The 16,558-nt window shown below is 41.0% G+C and overlaps 2 protein-coding genes across 3 annotated transcripts; both read left to right on the top strand.

Moving 5' to 3' along the window:
• Positions 1-1,182: 1,182 nt before the first annotated feature.
• On the top strand, positions 1,183-5,165 carry pex13 (peroxisomal biogenesis factor 13). Its single transcript, XM_023425683.2, has 4 exons — positions 1,183-1,357; positions 2,241-2,947; positions 3,437-3,559; positions 4,238-5,165. The coding sequence occupies exons 1-4, from the start codon at positions 1,284-1,286 to the stop codon at positions 4,603-4,605; spliced, it is 1,272 nt and encodes a 423-aa protein (XP_023281451.1). The 5' UTR covers positions 1,183-1,283; the 3' UTR covers positions 4,606-5,165.
• A 239-nt stretch (positions 5,166-5,404) lies between these two features.
• On the top strand, positions 5,405-16,527 carry sanbr (SANT and BTB domain regulator of CSR). Of its 2 annotated transcripts, XM_023425690.2 has the most exons (21): positions 5,405-6,165; positions 7,095-7,246; positions 7,394-7,565; positions 7,861-7,957; positions 8,185-8,423; positions 8,633-8,691; positions 9,111-9,271; positions 9,998-10,084; positions 10,184-10,294; positions 10,529-10,652; positions 10,880-11,032; positions 11,793-11,935; positions 12,083-12,179; positions 12,314-12,346; positions 12,505-12,604; positions 14,292-14,377; positions 14,864-14,892; positions 15,046-15,119; positions 15,316-15,404; positions 15,486-15,568; positions 15,689-16,527. In XM_023425690.2, exons 2-21 carry the CDS (start codon positions 7,097-7,099, stop codon positions 15,723-15,725), a joined length of 2,124 nt encoding a protein of 707 aa, XP_023281458.1. In that variant the 5' UTR covers positions 5,405-6,165; positions 7,095-7,096; the 3' UTR covers positions 15,726-16,527. The 2 variants fall into 2 exon arrangements, with proteins under 2 accessions (XP_023281458.1, XP_023281459.1); XM_023425691.2 differs by lacking the exon at positions 12,314-12,346.
• Positions 16,528-16,558: the final 31 nt, after the last annotated feature.

Genomic DNA, 16,558 nt, shown 5'->3' with positions numbered 1-16,558 from the left:
AAAAGTAATGTCTTTCTTAGAATGGATTTTCAGAAGTAGAAGTATCTCTTGGCGGATCTTAGCACCTACAGTAAAGTGTTAATAGAGGAAATCATGTGAATCATGTGAAAGCTATCTTCTCATGAAGCAGAATCAATCTGAGGACAGTACACTTTGTGTATCATGTGTACTTTTTTTTAAAAGTTTATTTATTTATTATTTATTTGATAAGGACAATGCAATTTAACATAGTTTCACAACAGGGTGAAACTAATGTGTTTCAGAAAGAGTTTATAGCTATTGCTAATTCTCGACTCCTGTCCCTAGTTGGGTTTTTACATGTGTAATGAAACAATCAATAGCAAAAACAACACAAAACAAACACCACAATGGATAATACTCTACAATGAGCTAAAACATACATGAGAATAGTCTAAAAAGAGGCAAGAACAACACAACAAGCTACAAGTAAGCTAGTCAAACAAAGACAAATAACAATACATACTTATCTGTTCATTCAGTTTACATTTCATGTAAGAACTTCCCATTGCAGGTTGGGCAGTTATATAATACGAACCTCAGGAAAGAGTTAATGTTTCTTTATATGGAAAAATCACAATTTGAATTTAAAATCACTGCTGTCAATGTGACTTGACATTAGTTGGTGAGATACAAATTAAAATCTGCTATCTTTGTTTAACTACATTGTATTACTGAGGAGGGAAACTCCCTTTTTATATTTATTATTGTTGCCTGAAAACGTGCAGGATTTTCTTTTCTCATAAGTTACATTGCCCTCTGCTGGACAGAGGTGAAAAATGCAGGTCATACTAATCGAGTGGAGAAAAAGTGGGGAAAAGTAAGCAGTGACAAATTATAAAAACATGAACAATAATTTACCCCTGGCCACTGACATATATTTAGGTTTACAAATACCAAGTTTCATGAGGTAACGCCAACTTCTGTCAGTTATACCGGTTTGACCACAACACTTCCGCCAGTCACGGATGGTGCCTTCAGGAGCTGTCAGGGAAATTCCTTGGATCACTGGAAATTCCATTATATCTTTCTGGAGATTAAAATCTTGGAATCCGTGCCAGCATCTAATAGACTAAATGACATGTACCAAATAAATTCAATATTGTTTGACGCCATTTATAGTCCCTTTAGGTGTGATACCCATGAGCTTCAATATTACAAAGTAGAAATTACGAGGAGCACAGGAAGGCAACAGGAGAAACAGTTAGGGGGACAGGTTCCGCAGTATTTCTATACTTTGTGGATATATACATACATTTATCGTGATGGATTCACAGCCTCCGCCAAAGCCATGGGAAAGACGCATTCCAGGGGCAATGGCTGCACCTGTAAATTACAGGTAAACGCTCTTTCGCCACGTTAGCTAGCTCGCTAACGTAAAATCACTTTTGTGTTTACTAGCTACAATTGGGTCGCTGTTGTTGATACCTAGCTAATATAAAAGTTGTGGGATGAGAAACCCAAAACTAAAGACAACGGCAATATGGCAGAGCTTCGGAGCTATCATTTAACAGTTGACTAGATAGGTAAATTGCTAATATACCAATCGTATTCCCGTTTGTGAGTTAGCTACCTAAATAATTTAATCGAGCAACGAAACCGCTGTGCTAATAGCTAACCTATGAGCTAGGCCCAACAAGGCCCTGTCATGTGCCCTTTACTGGTGCATGTAAGTGAGTTTCTCGCCAGACTTCATAAATGATTCCTCCGATACTTCTTTTACGGTCCTTATTTATGAATGGAAACACCACATAGTGCATTAAACGAAACCTAGTAAAAGTACCTTCAAGGAGGTTGTGTTTTGTGATGAATTACGCAAATTCGATCCGATTCTTACTGAACCCGGTGAAGGGATTGGTCAGGGGTCAGGGGTCAGGGAAGAACCCAGTAAATATTGGTGCAGATCCAGATTACTTACTATCCATTTTTTCCTCTGAAGTCTGGTTTATGTAGTTTGACATTGGCCCGTCTGGGTGCCCTTCTTGTTAATTATTATTAATTATCATGAGGCACCAAGTTACCTTACTGTCTGTAACTGGAAGCAGTTTCATACCAGTAACGTTTTGAGGGTTTGAGGAATCTTATTTTCAATTTGTAAGGTTGTTCTGTACACCCAAAGGGTTGTTTTGAATATTATTTAACATAATAAGTATCTCATACTATTATAAATTTAATGTAATTATGTTAATCCTTTATCCTGTCTTGGCCTTTTCATCAAATAGAACTGCAGATTTTATACCAGCTGTAGGACCCCCCACTTCTGCCGGCCCTCCTGTCCTGACCAGGATGGTGCCCCCAGTGCCCCCTCGTCCCGTCCAGCAGTCCTACCGTCCATCCTACAGCTCCTTCACTTCTTCTTACAGTCCCTATGGGAGCTCTATCTATGGTGGCTACAGCCCTTACAGCTATGGTGGGGGCTATGGCATGGGAGGGTACAGCCGCCTTTCCCACACGGAAGACGTTGCCCCCAGTAGGTTTGTGCAGCAGGCAGAGGAGAGCAGCCGCGGTGCCTTCCAGTCCATTGAGAGCATCGTCCAGGCCTTTGCCTCAGTCAGCATGATGCTGGACGCCACCTTCTCAGCTGTGTATAACAGTTTTCGTGCCGTGCTGGACGTAGCCAACCACCTAACGCGGCTGCGTGCACACCTCACCCGAGTCTTGTCAGCCTTTGCCCTGGTACGCACCTTGCGATACCTCTACCGACGGTTACAGAGGCTGCTGGGGCGGAGGTCAGATGCTGAGGCTGAGGACTTATGGGCAGACAGTGCTACTGATGCCCTAGCTACTAGTGCATCTGGAGGATATGGACCGGGGATGGAGGATCAGACTGTCAAATCCTGGCCAATCTTTCTGTTTTTTGCTGTAGTCTTGGGTGGACCCTACCTTATCTGGAAACTTCTAAGCTCCAGCCCTCGCTCTGAAGAAAATGGTGAGACATACAGCACATTCGAGATTATTTACTTGTAGATGAGATGTGTTTCCACATTTTTATAGAAATAACTATTTAAGCTCAAGAGTGGTCCCCTCTTCACAAACTCAGTAGCAGCCTTTTTGGGACTTTCTTTGTACTTTAGATCAGCAGCTCTCACCATGACACATCATAGCCCAAGACTTTACAGGTGTTTTTCCAGCCAATCTCAGTGAATGCTAGATTTACAAGTTACCACCACTGTCTTGTGGCTCAGTGGAGACAGTTGAGAAGCACTTCTCTAGATAGTATGTCATACAACCTTCACTGATCTTTGGGAAAGAAGTTGGAAAACATTAAAGATTTCCATCAGTTGTACCCAAGGCAACAAATACTGGCAGATGTTTTTTTATATTCGATGCCAGAGGAAGTGATTGTCATATTGGTATATGTAGCCCATTTTTTACTACCAGCGATAACATGTAAAAAAGTTTTGTGTTTCTATTTTAGCCACTGACTGGGCCAGCGGGGAGGATGACCATGTAGTGGCTAGAGCAGAGTACAACTTCTCAGCAGCATCTGAGGAGGAGATTTCTTTGCGGGCGGGAGACATGCTCAATCTCGCCCCTAAAGGTGAGAACTCTTTAATGACTGCTGGCCATTATTTCCTACCTTTACGTTTCCCATTTCTGGGTGCACCAGGCCTTTATTTTCAATGTTGCAAATCCGTGAACACATATATGGCAATATTGGATTTTAGTATGATTTTTGCATCATGTCTCTCATCTGGTTTTTTTTATCCATTAAAAGTTTGATTTTCCTAAACATTATCATGGAAGATATTGTGTGTATATGTATGTATGTGTCTATATATATATATAAATCATGAAAAAACTTTTTGGGGATATTGGGATATTGTCTGGGATATTGTGGTAGATTATTTGCTACTCTGTTTTACAATAGGTAACATTCAATACGGTAAATGGTGACATTTCCTATATTTAAAAAAACTTATATAATCACACAATATTATAGACAACTTCAATATTTTTAATGTGGTCCCTAGAAAGAGTATTTGGTGCCATGGTAACACATAAGCCTCATAAATATTACAAGTGTGTTTTCCTGTACATGTAGTATTGTAGAGGCAAGCATTAAACTGTCAGTAATGGAGGAGGAAGGCAATGCTGCCATGCAACAACAGACCTGTGATTAAGCGAAAAGAAAGTTGAGAGTCCCTCTGATTAACTTGGTGACCAAACGTTCCTTGAAGTTGATGAGCTCAGACTTTTTATTCTTTCCTGTGTGTAGAGCAACAGCCCAGGGTGCGCGGCTGGCTGCTGGCCAGTGTGGACGGTCAGACCACAGGGCTTGTCCCAGCCAACTATGTCAAGGTCCTTGGTAAGAGGAGAGGCCGTAGGCACCCAGAGATGGAGAATCTTTCTCAGGTCCAGCAGGGGAACACGCAGGCCTCCCAGACAGCCAAGGCTGCACACCCACAACCAAATCCTGCCCAAGTCTTTACCCCCGGCCTCGGCTCAGCCTCCACCTCAGCATCCTCAGAGGAGCTGCTAGAGTCAGTGTACACAGAAACACCAGCGTCTTTCAGTCTGGGAACATCCAACTCCAGCATGCCCTCCAGCACAGTGTTGAACATCCCTGAGAAGACTGACCTGTGATGTTGGTGTGCATGTACATATCTCTGCATGCAGGTCTGCGTGTGCTCATAACATTGGTTGGCTGAGTCAGTACGTGCTTGTAATGTTTAACTTGACTAATAATCAGCTCATAATAGATATTTGGGGAAAAACCATGGACTTATGGAAGAATTGCTCAAGTAGTGAGTCATCTATAATGATTCAAATCATTTAACAAAATCTGGACCTTCTGATAAGGTTACTGGTTATAAATGGTTGCACTGTTCTGGTTAGAGCCCGTGTGTTTCATATTAAGAGGTTATCTTTACATTTCTTTAGTATTGATATATCACCTGTATGACTGTGTAAGAACAACACCAATGTGTTCTTGTTTGGTGCTGTAATAATGTAACCTTGTGTTCGGTCTCGGCCCTCACTTGTAGGCTGCTTAGTTCTCTGTATTGTCCTCTTTGTGAAACGAATGGGAGTGGATGCATTCAGGTTGAGGAGGGGCTAATTTTGCACATTTTCAACCGTTAGCAGGAAATAATTTTGTAAATATTTAATATAATTATTTTGAAAATAAATATTTTTCAAAATCATTTTGTCCAATATGTATCATTATCACACACACACACACACACACACACACACACAAACACACACACATTTAATTGATATTGATGATGATGATAATAATAAGAAGAATGATAATATCAATTTATCTTTTATATTACTGAATTTAGTTTTGTCAAAAGTCTGGATGATTTATGGCAGAAACACTGGATTTACGATCCTTGTCTCTTGGCAACAGAACGCATAACCTGCTGCACTGCGTCAACGAGGACGAGTCACTGCTGTAGCTAGCGACGGAACCATCCAAACTGTTTATTCGTCTAAATTATCTTATGACTTGACCGCTACGTTTGTATTGTGTCAGTGTAGCCTGTCGCTAACAGGTTTCCCGTGCTACTGGGTTTAAAAATATACAAACACCTAAGTATAAGTACGTACTTACTAGCTAGCTGATATGCTAGCTGATTGAAGCTAAGGCTGCCTTGAAGGACTATCGGAATTACTGGTGTTATGGATAGAATTGAGCTTTAAGGTTCATTCTTGACCTGGTAAATAGTTGTTTGACAAAAGACTCCTAAGTCTGGATCCACTCTTTCTCAAATATCTTACAGTATTGATTGCATAAGTACTTTACTCATTAAACTTGTGCAAGATTTGTCCACTTAGATAAAAGGGAGCAAATTGTTAATGGGGTGTATATCTTACAATTCATCTTGACGTCACTACATAGCAAGTAACAAGAATAATTTGGAGACAAAAAACAGCACACAACAACTGAGCAATACCATGCGACTGATCGCATCATTGGCGGTCGTGACGCTTTTTGTTGGTGATTAGGACTTTACGAGGAGTACCTGAAGGCAGCAGATCCTGTCCAGCAAAGTTAGCTAGCAGTACCGGAGGATGCAGTTAGCCGGTAGGAGAAGACCGCAGCATCAGCATCATCCGTACACAATGACATAAAACAGACACCGGCTTAGTGTACTATTTGAGACGACGGGGAGGAAAATCTCTCACACCAGATAAGTATGTCAACAATATTTTCTCCTTTTTGTTGTTTTAATTGTGAGTAGCGAACCGGTTGAGTTAGTTTGATCTAAAAGCATCAGAGCAGGAGGAGGACAGACGGACTCGGCCTGCGCTAGCATCACTACCCTGTTGACCCTACAGATGAATTCATGTCATTTACCTGTAGCAGCAATTGTATTTAAATCCTCATTGACTGTATACAGTCATTTGGAAAAAAATGCACAAATACTCTACCTCATCTTTGGCTGCTAACAGTATCTCAAAGTGAAGCTACGCATAGCCCTTGGTGGTTTATTTAATGATTGAAAATCACAATAACTTTTGATTTATAGTGAATGACGTATTGCACAACCATTAGTCAATTAGATGAATTTGAGACTACTTCATGTAACGTTTATGTAAATTGTGTGAATTTACCATTTGAAGGTTAAAGTTAGTACAGAAATACGTCTAAACTTTATGGAAGATGGCTGAAGTTGCTACTCGTGAACCAGTATTAACACACTACCTCACAAATGATAGTTTAATAATATGTGTATCACTTATTGCTCACATATCACATTTCACTAGAGGTAGGGGAATCATGAATAATTTGGATAAGAGCTTCAACTAACTATTATTTTTATTATCGATTAAATGGTGATTATGTTTTAAATTTTACAGTTTCTTTCTCAAAATAGAAAAAAGGTCCATCAAAATTTCCTTAACCCCTTTGTTTTGCCCAACCAACAGTCCAAAAACCAAAAACATTCAATTTACTGCAGCATTCATGCTTGAAAAATGACTTAAATGATTATCAAGATAGTTACCAACTAATTTTCCATCGATCAGCAAATAATTTCAGCTCTAGTTTGGATATGATGATGAAACAGAGGGATTCAGTGTTGACTCACTGCCACTTGTTATTTATTTCTCTGTTTTTTTAGAGATGAGCCGCTTCTGCTCAGACAACAACAACTTTCCCTATGACAACAACGTCCTAGTTTTGGACATGGTGCTGGGCTCTCTGTGGGGAGTACCCCAGCCCATAAACTGGGACAATGTAGCCAAGCTGGTTCCAGGCTTCACTCCCAAGGAGGTAACTGGGATGTTGGGTAACTATGAATGTTTCCATCCATCCACCCTTCCATCCATCCAGCCCCTTCTACCAGTCATTACATGATTTAGCACCATAAAGCCTGACTTGTTGATAAGAAATGATATCATGGCTGATGTGACCTTGCAGTGTGCCCGTCGATTCGAGGAGCTGAAGAACAGTGGGGGTTTTCCTCATGTGGACAACCAGTGTAATACCCTGACCGAAGGAAACACCTGCCCTTCAGACGGCCTGTCCACGCTGATGGACACTGGGGAGATGGTGGAGACAGGTAGTAGCCAGAGCACCAGCAAAGTTACAGGTTAGTCAGTGCCACCCGAGCAGATAAAAAACCTTTTCTTGACATTGTTATTTTATTTGCTGCTATTGAAGTTTAATTGAATTAATACTTTTTTTGTTGTTAAAACCAGGCTGAGATCACTTTTACTAGAAGGTTCTCGGGCCAATAGAAAACACAGACTACTGGGACATTCTGATATTTTAGAGCAGTACAATACTTATGAAATGTATGGCAGTGCCCAGAGATGTGAAGCTACAGTATTTTTTTTATAACTGGGTTCAGAGTGTATCTACATTTTTGTCTGCTGTGTAACAAGGCTCCAAATCGACGCTCTCAGGCAGAGTTGGTGCTGTGGAGAAGAAAGAGAAAAGAGTCCCAGTAGAGGAGGATGACAAACCTCAGAAGCCACGAGAGTAAGTTGTAGTAACTCATGCTCAGTCTTTACAAAGTGCTGTTTCCTATAGCAGTAAAGCCAGCTAACATAGATAAAAGATACATACAGATCTGCTCTATGTTAACATGATACTCAACCCTTGTAGACTGGAAAGGCAGCTGTAAAAAGTTTTGTAGTTTTCTTTAGTGGAAACTTTTACTGACCGGTATATTTTTGCAAATAATGGATATAAACTTTTTCCTACAGTCCCAACATGGTCATCCATGTGTGTGATGAGACCAAGAACCTGAAGCAGGACTTCACATGTCCCCGAGATCTTCTGGTTAAAGAGATGCGTTACTTCGCTGAGTACTTGTCTGTGGACCCCCAGAGATGGGAGGAGGTGGACATCTCTGTGCACTGTGACGTGCAGATCTTTGACTGGCTCATGAACTACGTCAGGAGGAACTCTGCAGGCGAGGGAAACAAGGACAAACCCCGGCTTGGTAAAATCCCTGTAAAACAATAACAGATACAACATTATTCCACATGGGAATGCCTGAGCTGTCACTTCTGGCACCTGTTAGACGGTGCTTGATTTATTGGTCACTAAACGTGGTGTGTGTTTGGTGGGTCACCGGCTGTGTGTTCTGTGTTGTTTGTTGGTTGTGGGGTTTGCTTGGTTGGTTGGTCATGTGGTGTTTGTCGGTTACAGAGCCCAGCAATGTGATCTCAATCCTGATCTCCTCCGAGTTCTTGAAGATGGATACGTTAGTAAGTGTTGTGACGTGTGATGCTAGATGTGGTGACGTGCTTCGGGCCCCTTGTTTTTCAGATGTAACTCAGGGAACTTACGTTGCTGTTTAGAAGGTTGAAATTGAATGGTGGAAATGTTCTTGCAAGCTTTCTCCTATATTTACATTTATGATATAAATAGTTTTCTGTTTTACAACTGATCATTTTTTATTCAGGGAAAACAAGAGGCCCATAGATAGAGCTTTGTTAAATTGATGTTGCATGGATGTTAATAGTGAAGATGTTATTTAGTTAGGTAACTGCTGTACTTCTTTAGGCTCTGTAACATTATAGCAGTGGTGTTTTATCAGTATTTGTGACAGTAGGATTATAGAAATTTAAGTTAAAGTCCTTGCAAAAGGCTCTTATAAAAGCAGTACATCTTTGTTCATGTTCAGGTGGAGGAATGTATCCAGTACTGCCACAAACACATGAGTGCCATCGTGGCCACGCCCTGCAACATGAACTGCATCAACAGCAACCTAGCAACACGCATCGCTGAGCTCTTCAACCACAACGAGGCCGACGACATCAGGGACAAAAAAGACAAGTTCAAGAGGTGAGATCAGAGTGTAAACAATCAACACAACGTTCAGTCAGTGTGTGGGGTGTGTGTGGCTGAGCAGTGAGGAGAAACTACACATTAACAGGGCTTCCCCAGAGCACATCATAATATCACAACTATCCTTCCTGAGTTGATTGTATTTTTTGAAAAAACGCAGAAATACCATCAACATTTAATTTAATTTAAAAAAGTCACAGTGGACTCATTTCAGTGTGCAGTGGTTATTTTGATAAACATTTACATATATATATAAATATAATATATATACATATATAAATATATGAATATTTATTCCTGTAACCTTAATTAAAGAAGTACCATTGATTCACTCTTGAAACTGAATAAACTATTTTAAAGCTATTGTGAAGTTTTTTAAGCAGTTTTTGTGTGTAGTAATAAAACAGAAAGATTTGTTTCTGGTATAAACAGTGAAGTGTGAACACAATGGATGAAGTACTGTATAAGTGGTGTGTTGGGAGTGTTTGGACACTGGTCTGGGTTGATGTTAGATTCCAGGGATGAATTATTATTTCAGTTTGGCGCTGGCTTGAGTGTCATGTTGCAGACGGTGAATCTTAGTGTCAGCAGGTTACTGATATAACAGCGGTGGGGGGCAGTCAGGCCTCAGATGACAAGTCATCTTTACATATTCAAGGATTGAATTCTTCTTCAAACAATATTTGATTTTTTCCCTTACTTTATTTCCTTTCACCTTTAAAGCAAATTGTTCCAGAAGAAAATTGAGCGTCTCTTTGACCCCGTCTATCAGAGCAGAGATTCACCGGGGAACGCCTTGACTCTTTACAGGTGAGTGGGAACAGTCGCTTCTTTGTTTCCTTCAAACAGGTTATTAGTTTCTCACATGAGAGAGTTCATGAAGAGTATCTGCATTTTTCTGTTTGGCAGATGTGGTCTGTGCCTTAAGCTGCTGACCAAAGACACAGAGAGGAAGATTTCTTGTGTTCCAGGGAAAATCAACATTGACGCTCATGGAGAGATCATCTATACACACACCAGGTATTACAGCAGCTGTTGACTGTGATTCTGTTTTAAAGTAATGAACAAAAGCCAGATTCATATAATCACAGTTCCTGTATTTATTTTACTCTCAGTTATAAACAGAGAGAAATATTGTTATTATTATAACAACTTTCACTTCTTCATATCCTGCCTCTTCCTGCTTATGCTTGTGTGTGTGTGTGTGTGTGCGTGCGTGCGTGCGTGCGTGCGTGCGTGCGTGCGTGCGTGCAGGCAGAAGAGCTGGGATGTGCATGAGTACATCACTGGTCTGTATGATGACCTCAAGTCCTGGGTCCTGGTCTACTGGAGAATCTGGGGTACCATCAACTACCTCACCTGCTCCCGATGCCAGCAGGTTAGTGTGTATGTGTGTGTGTGTGTGTGTGTGTGTGTATGTGTGTGTTTATGTGTGTGTGTGAGACTATATGTGTGTATTGCAGAAGTGATCAAATGAGGAAAAATTTAATATGTGTGATTTTCATATTGTGAGAAACATCACATTGTCCAATAATGTGTGTGAGGGAATGATTCTATCAGGTATTTCATGTGTATGTATGTGTGTGTGTGTGTGTGTGTGTGCAGGTGTTTGTGTGTGCAGAGCTGACCTGCTGCAAGTACCACCCGGACAGTGTGCTGTACCCCGGCCTGGGTGCAGAGAAAGGCTTACATGGAGCAGGAATCTACCCCTGCTGCAACCAGAGGGTTCTCCGCTTTGATCCCACTGGTATGCCTAAGGTATGGATACGCATATACACACACACACACACACACGCGCGCTTGTTGCTGTGTGGTAGTGCAACAACAAGCATTTACTGGGTAACTAATGAATATTTAGCTAGTATATAAATAAAACAATGCATGTTTTCACATTCTCTTTACAATGGTGTTTTTTACAGTAACTAAGTAATGGCTGCTCTGTCAAGGTTTAATTGAACCATTATTTGTACTTTTGTGCGTCTGTGCTCTCCACCCACTGCATGCTGGAATGGCCACTGACCTCTATTATCCTCCATGGCTATAGAGAATGGATAAATGCAGCTCACAGTTCATGACACAGAGGTTAATGAGCTAAACTGCAGCACAAAGACACCGTGTGACAAATGATGATACAGGATTAATTCACTTCATCACCACGTCCCTCCACTGACCCAGATATTTATTGTACAGCAGATATTTGTGGTTGCAAACTGCTAAGGAAAGCTTCAGGCATCACTGATTTTTATTTGAACATTAACAATACACACTATTCACCTCTGCAGTGTTAATACAACACAGTTAATCCAATCTGTGATCAGTTACATATGAAAACTTCAGTTTGCAGCACATTGCAAACATCTACACCAATGATAAGAAGATGACGTTCAGTCCCTCCTGGGTGTTAAAGTTTTTCTAGTGCTGCTTCAATCTGCTGCTGCCTTTCTGTCTGGGATTCTAGCTAGAGGAGGAAATCTTGATGCAGCTAAGTGTGTGTGTGTGTGTGTGTGTGTGTGTTCAGGGCTGTAAGATGCGAGACCACATAGTGAGCGTACCTGATGAAGAGAACTGTGATGAGGTGACCTCGGCCCAGACCAGAATCCTTAATGACCTGCTGCTGCACAGAGACGCAGTGTGTTTGTCCAACACACCTCCTGCAGATGGGTGAGCACAAGTCTATGATCACTTGAAGATGATTCTTTTTCTGGCAGTGTGCGCATGTTTGTGTGAGAAGTACAAGGAAATGCTGTTTATTGATGGTGTGTGTGTGTGTGTGTGTGTGTGTGTGTGTGTGTGTGTGTGTTGTGTCAGGGCTGAGGAGAGTCCATCCAGTACAGAAAAGGTTCAGGACTGTGATGTTCTCCTGGAGCCAACACTCCTCGGACCTCTGAGAGGAGACGGCAGCACTGTAAGTGTTCTCTCTCTCTCTCTCTCTCTCTCTCTCTCTCTCTCTCTCTCTCCCTCCCTCTCTTGTACCTGTGTGTTTCTCTGACTCTGTCCTTTTTCTGGTTCTGACCTCAGCTACTTTCTCTTTTTAACCAGTTTTCCCTCTTGAAAAACTGGAGTCTGCAACTGGTAGGACTTCTCCCTCATTCCCTTCATTTTACAGAATCAGCTTCTGTTCTGGTGTTAATCATGTTCTTATTCACAATTACAAACATGGTTGATGATGAGATCTTTTGTTAGCTGTGAAGTCATAAAGCAGCTGAGTGTTCATGTGTGTGACCTCTCAGAGGCAACAGTCTCTCCTGTCAGAGGATGAGGAGTACACCACGGGGTCAGAGGTCACTGAAGATGAGGTGGGGGATGAAGAGGAGCTGTCCAAGAAACAAGGTGGAGTAGATGACACAGATCACACCTGCGTCATGTTGTTAAATCTTCATTCTGGAGCTGGAACCACATCTGTGACGTAGTGTTAAACGCCTCCCATTTTTTTCCGTGCAGCTTTGATCAGAGCCAAACTTTAGATTATTAGATATTTTTTTAACAAATCTTATTTTAAAGGAAAAGTTCATTTTGCGTACTGATTCACTTTCTCTCCATGAGTGAGATGAGTGAGTGGGCCAGAGCTGGAGCCAGGACTTTGTTAGCTTAGCTTAGCCTGGAAGCAGAAGAAGACAGCCGAGCTTTGTCCTCTGACACATCTAAAGATGACAGAGTAAGATGAAGTAACGTGTTTTATCTTGTATATAAACAGAAAAGTAAAGTAGATCATTTGTGGTTTTATGGGGGAATTTTGTGCTGGAACTATTTTTTGATGAACAACAGTGAATTGATCCCGTCAGCACTTTAGTGCAGGTGTGAAGAAGACTCCAGGGTTAGGCTCTCCTTCTTCATACTACTTCACACACTGACATGAGATTAATATTCATTTTCTCTTGACTAATTTGCTTAATTAATATATCAATTAAAATATAGTTATACTTTTACTTGAACTCTTCTTATTAATTGATTTTGATCAGCAGTTAAACTCAAGTATTTATTTCATATTAGAACTAAAGAGAAACTAATGCTTTGGTATTTTCACTTAATAAATGACTAAAATGATTTATAATCAAATTTATAACTAAAACAACTTACATTAAAGTTTCTGTTCAGCTAATTGAGTAATAAACTCGTCATTTCAGAGCTGCAGAGTTTCAGTTGTGAACGGATTGAATAGACAAAAGATTTTTTTTGCCATAGCAACAAAAATCAGATGTTTGACCTTCACTTCTTTTAATCAGTGGTTAGATGGAGATGAATATTCATGATTCACTCATGATTAAAATGCTGTTGGGAGGTTTAATTACAGGCTGATAACTGTACTTGTCATCACTATTATATCCACAGTGTGGTACCGTGATGACAGTTTAATTGCAGTTTATTTGGTTCATTGTGTGTCTGCATCAGTGGGCTGTGATTGAAAGTCATGACAGTTATGACGGACGTGATGCTGAGAATATTGTGACAACAGAATATTCACTCTGTAACTGTTGCTCATCTGTTACTTTCTTATCATCAACAATCAGACTATGATTATACTGATGTAGTTTCTGCACTGATTTTCATGTTATCTGAGGACTGGGAGATGAAATCACTCGAATGAAATGATAGAAGTAAACATGCTGCATCACTCTGACTGACTTTTACCATCTAACATGTGATGCCTTCAGGTTATGTATTGGTGTGACTAATCACCTCTGTCCTCATAATAAATGTCACGTTTGTTTGCATGTAATGTGTCAATGAGTTTTGCTTCCTGTGACCCTTGTAGTGCAGTAGCGTCAACACTGAGTCGCCGTCAAAGTTTAAATGATGAAAGTGAAGTGAGGACACGTGATGAGATGCTGCTGTTTTTAGCACCTTGCCTCCGTCCCACTCTCACTTTACATTTTCATCATGTCTATTTTTATCATTTCATTGTTCCAGCTCTACATTTTTAAAACTGGAAAATAAAACAGTTGCTGTCTTTGGCCAGGAGGTGGCATCAGAGGCTGAAGGAAAACTCAACAGGTTTTTTTGTTTTCTCTTTCTCCAGCTGCTAAAAAAGCCAAGAAGGCCCACAGACCTCTGAAAAAACAAATTTCCTCTCCAAACTTCCAACGCAAAGACCGACCGGAGAAAGTGAGTCACTGATTTTATTCATATTCAATTCAAATTCAACCTAAATATCTGAAACATCTGTTCACTGCTTTGGTCTTAAGGAACAGTATGGTGTAAGGTGGTTCTGTAACAGGGTGTGTCACTTATAGAAATGTCTTAGTTATTGATATAGAAGTTAATTTTCACAATAAAGTGACATTTATATCTTATATGAAGTTAGGTAGACACACTCGAAGTTGTTTATAATTTGTTAATCCAAGCAAAATAATTTAGCTTCAGAGAATTTGACTCTAGGTTTATGCATGACTTCTCCAAAACATCTGCTTAAACAGACACAGTTCAACATCATGTCCCTGAACGCATCTTGTACACTTGTTATTTATGGTTCCTGAACTTCCATTAGCTGCTGCAGATTCAACCAGAAACACTTTTTGATTTGAGATGCTCTGTTTTAATAACACATACAGTATTTTACACTTTATAACCTGCACTGTCTCTTCCCCTCAGTCACAGACCAGGGACAACACACCTTTCACGTGAGTTCATCTGCAAACACGATCATATAAAATATCCTCACACACACACACTTCCTCGTTTCTGTATGTGTTGCAGTTATCATGTAGTGTGTGTATGCTGTTTGACCGAACTATGGTTTACTCTGGTGCCTGTGGCGTGTGTGTGTGTTGTAGAGTGAGCGTCCAGAAGAGTAAGTGGGACAGCTCTCGTTCCATGCGCTACAACCAGGACGCTCAGAGAGAGGAAGGTAAAGAAGGACTCTACAGGAAGTGAATGTTATTAATACTTTTATATTTTTAGGCATATCAGGTAATGTACCATCAAATCAAATCAGGCAGAGTCTTAGTCTTTCTGCTCTCACTGTTATTATGTTTTCACTACGTTTACAGCAAGTTCAGCTTGTTGTGTTGTCTTTTTGCTGAATCCTTGTCTTTATGAACCAGACCAGCGTCGCATGGTGGAGATCATCGGCTACTTGACTAAGATGAGATTTGGAGACCAGGAACAGAGCAAGTCTAAAGACACTAAAGAGGTGTGTGTGTGTGTGTGTGTGTGTGTGTGTGTGTGTGTGTGTGTGTGTGTGTGTGTGTGTGTGTGTTGTGTTGTGTTGCAGCCTGCAGGGGGAATTTACTCCAGACTGGAGTCTCAGTTTAAGAGTGCCTCTCAAGCCAGACAGAGTTCAGAGAAGACACCCAGGTAAAGTCCTGTACACACACACACACACACACACACACACACACACACACACACACACATTCATATTTGCTCATCTTCAGTTTCATAATGAACCGTCTTATTCTCACTCTGGCCCTGCAGACCTAAAATACGCTACGCTCAGATCCGGACAACATAAAAGACCTGATGGGAAAAAGCTGCTGAAGAGACAAACTGATGAAGAGTCAATAGAACACAGAGGATGAGCGACATCCTCCTACGAGGGCTCAGCACAGCAAAATAACTTCCTACTGACAGCCCCTCTAGCACGGCCACCTCCTATAACCTAGCTGTGGACCCTGTCCTCAACCTCACTCCCTGTCATCCCCCTTCCCCTCCCCCCTCTGCTTAACTCAGGTGACTATGTATGGATCACCATTAACTGCATCCTCTGTCACTCAGCTCGCTGTTTATTTGTGCAGCTGTGACCAGTCCTTGGAAAGCAGGGAGAACTCTGGATCCGGCTCAGCACTTAGGAAATGCACTTTGACTGATCTCAGTGTTTCTTCAGGACCCAGACATGTGGGGGTTTCTGCAAAGGACAACATGAGAAATTCTAGTTGAGGCAGCTGAAGTCCTCTCCGTCTGTTGTCTGACTTTAAGATCTGAATTGTTTAGATCCAGTAAACACTTGTGTGAGTAAAAGTCCAGATCCTCCATCTGCTAAAGGCCAGATGGGAAGATGAAATGTTTACTGCATCAACACAACTCAGCTTGTTTCAGTTAAACTGATCGTCACAGTACATCAGTACATTAAAGTCTGTACTAATTCTCATTGTCCTCTGTGGTGAAGCCCAGCCATCTGGATCAGACAAACACCCCCCCCCCCCCCCCCCCAACCCCAAGTTCTGGTAGAGATATAGTTCTAGTCATTTCTATCTGTACTGGAGTGTGTGTGTACTGTACAACACTGGGACCAATAAAACATGAACGACACTGAACTCAGGCCAAACCTTCATTTGATACGTTCTT

This window comes from Seriola lalandi, unplaced genomic scaffold (assembly GCF_002814215.2).
Source record: "Seriola lalandi dorsalis isolate HSWRI2012SDOR001 ecotype SW California unplaced genomic scaffold, Sedor1 jcf7180002054795, whole genome shotgun sequence".
Taxonomy (NCBI): Eukaryota; Metazoa; Chordata; class Actinopteri; order Carangiformes; family Carangidae; genus Seriola; species Seriola lalandi.
Note: the sequence above shows the minus strand (reverse complement) of the source record. Positions and strands in the feature narration are given on the sequence as shown.

Excerpts from the sequence above, each read along its gene's own strand:
- pex13 (XM_023425683.2), top strand. The coding sequence starts at position 1,284 with ATGGATTCACAGCCTCCGCCAAAGCCATGGGAAAGACGCATTCCAGGG. Across the intron at positions 1,358-2,240 it reads GCTGCACCTGTAAATTACAG|AACTGCAGATTTTATACCAG; the intron begins GTAAACGCTCTT and ends TTCATCAAATAG. Across the intron at positions 3,560-4,237 it reads GCTCAATCTCGCCCCTAAAG|AGCAACAGCCCAGGGTGCGC; the intron begins GTGAGAACTCTT and ends TCCTGTGTGTAG.
- sanbr (XM_023425690.2), top strand. The coding sequence starts at position 7,097 with ATGAGCCGCTTCTGCTCAGACAACAACAACTTTCCCTATGACAACAAC. Across the intron at positions 11,936-12,082 it reads AACACACCTCCTGCAGATGG|GGCTGAGGAGAGTCCATCCA; the intron begins GTGAGCACAAGT and ends GTGTTGTGTCAG. Across the intron at positions 15,120-15,315 it reads GGACGCTCAGAGAGAGGAAG|ACCAGCGTCGCATGGTGGAG; the intron begins GTAAAGAAGGAC and ends TTTATGAACCAG.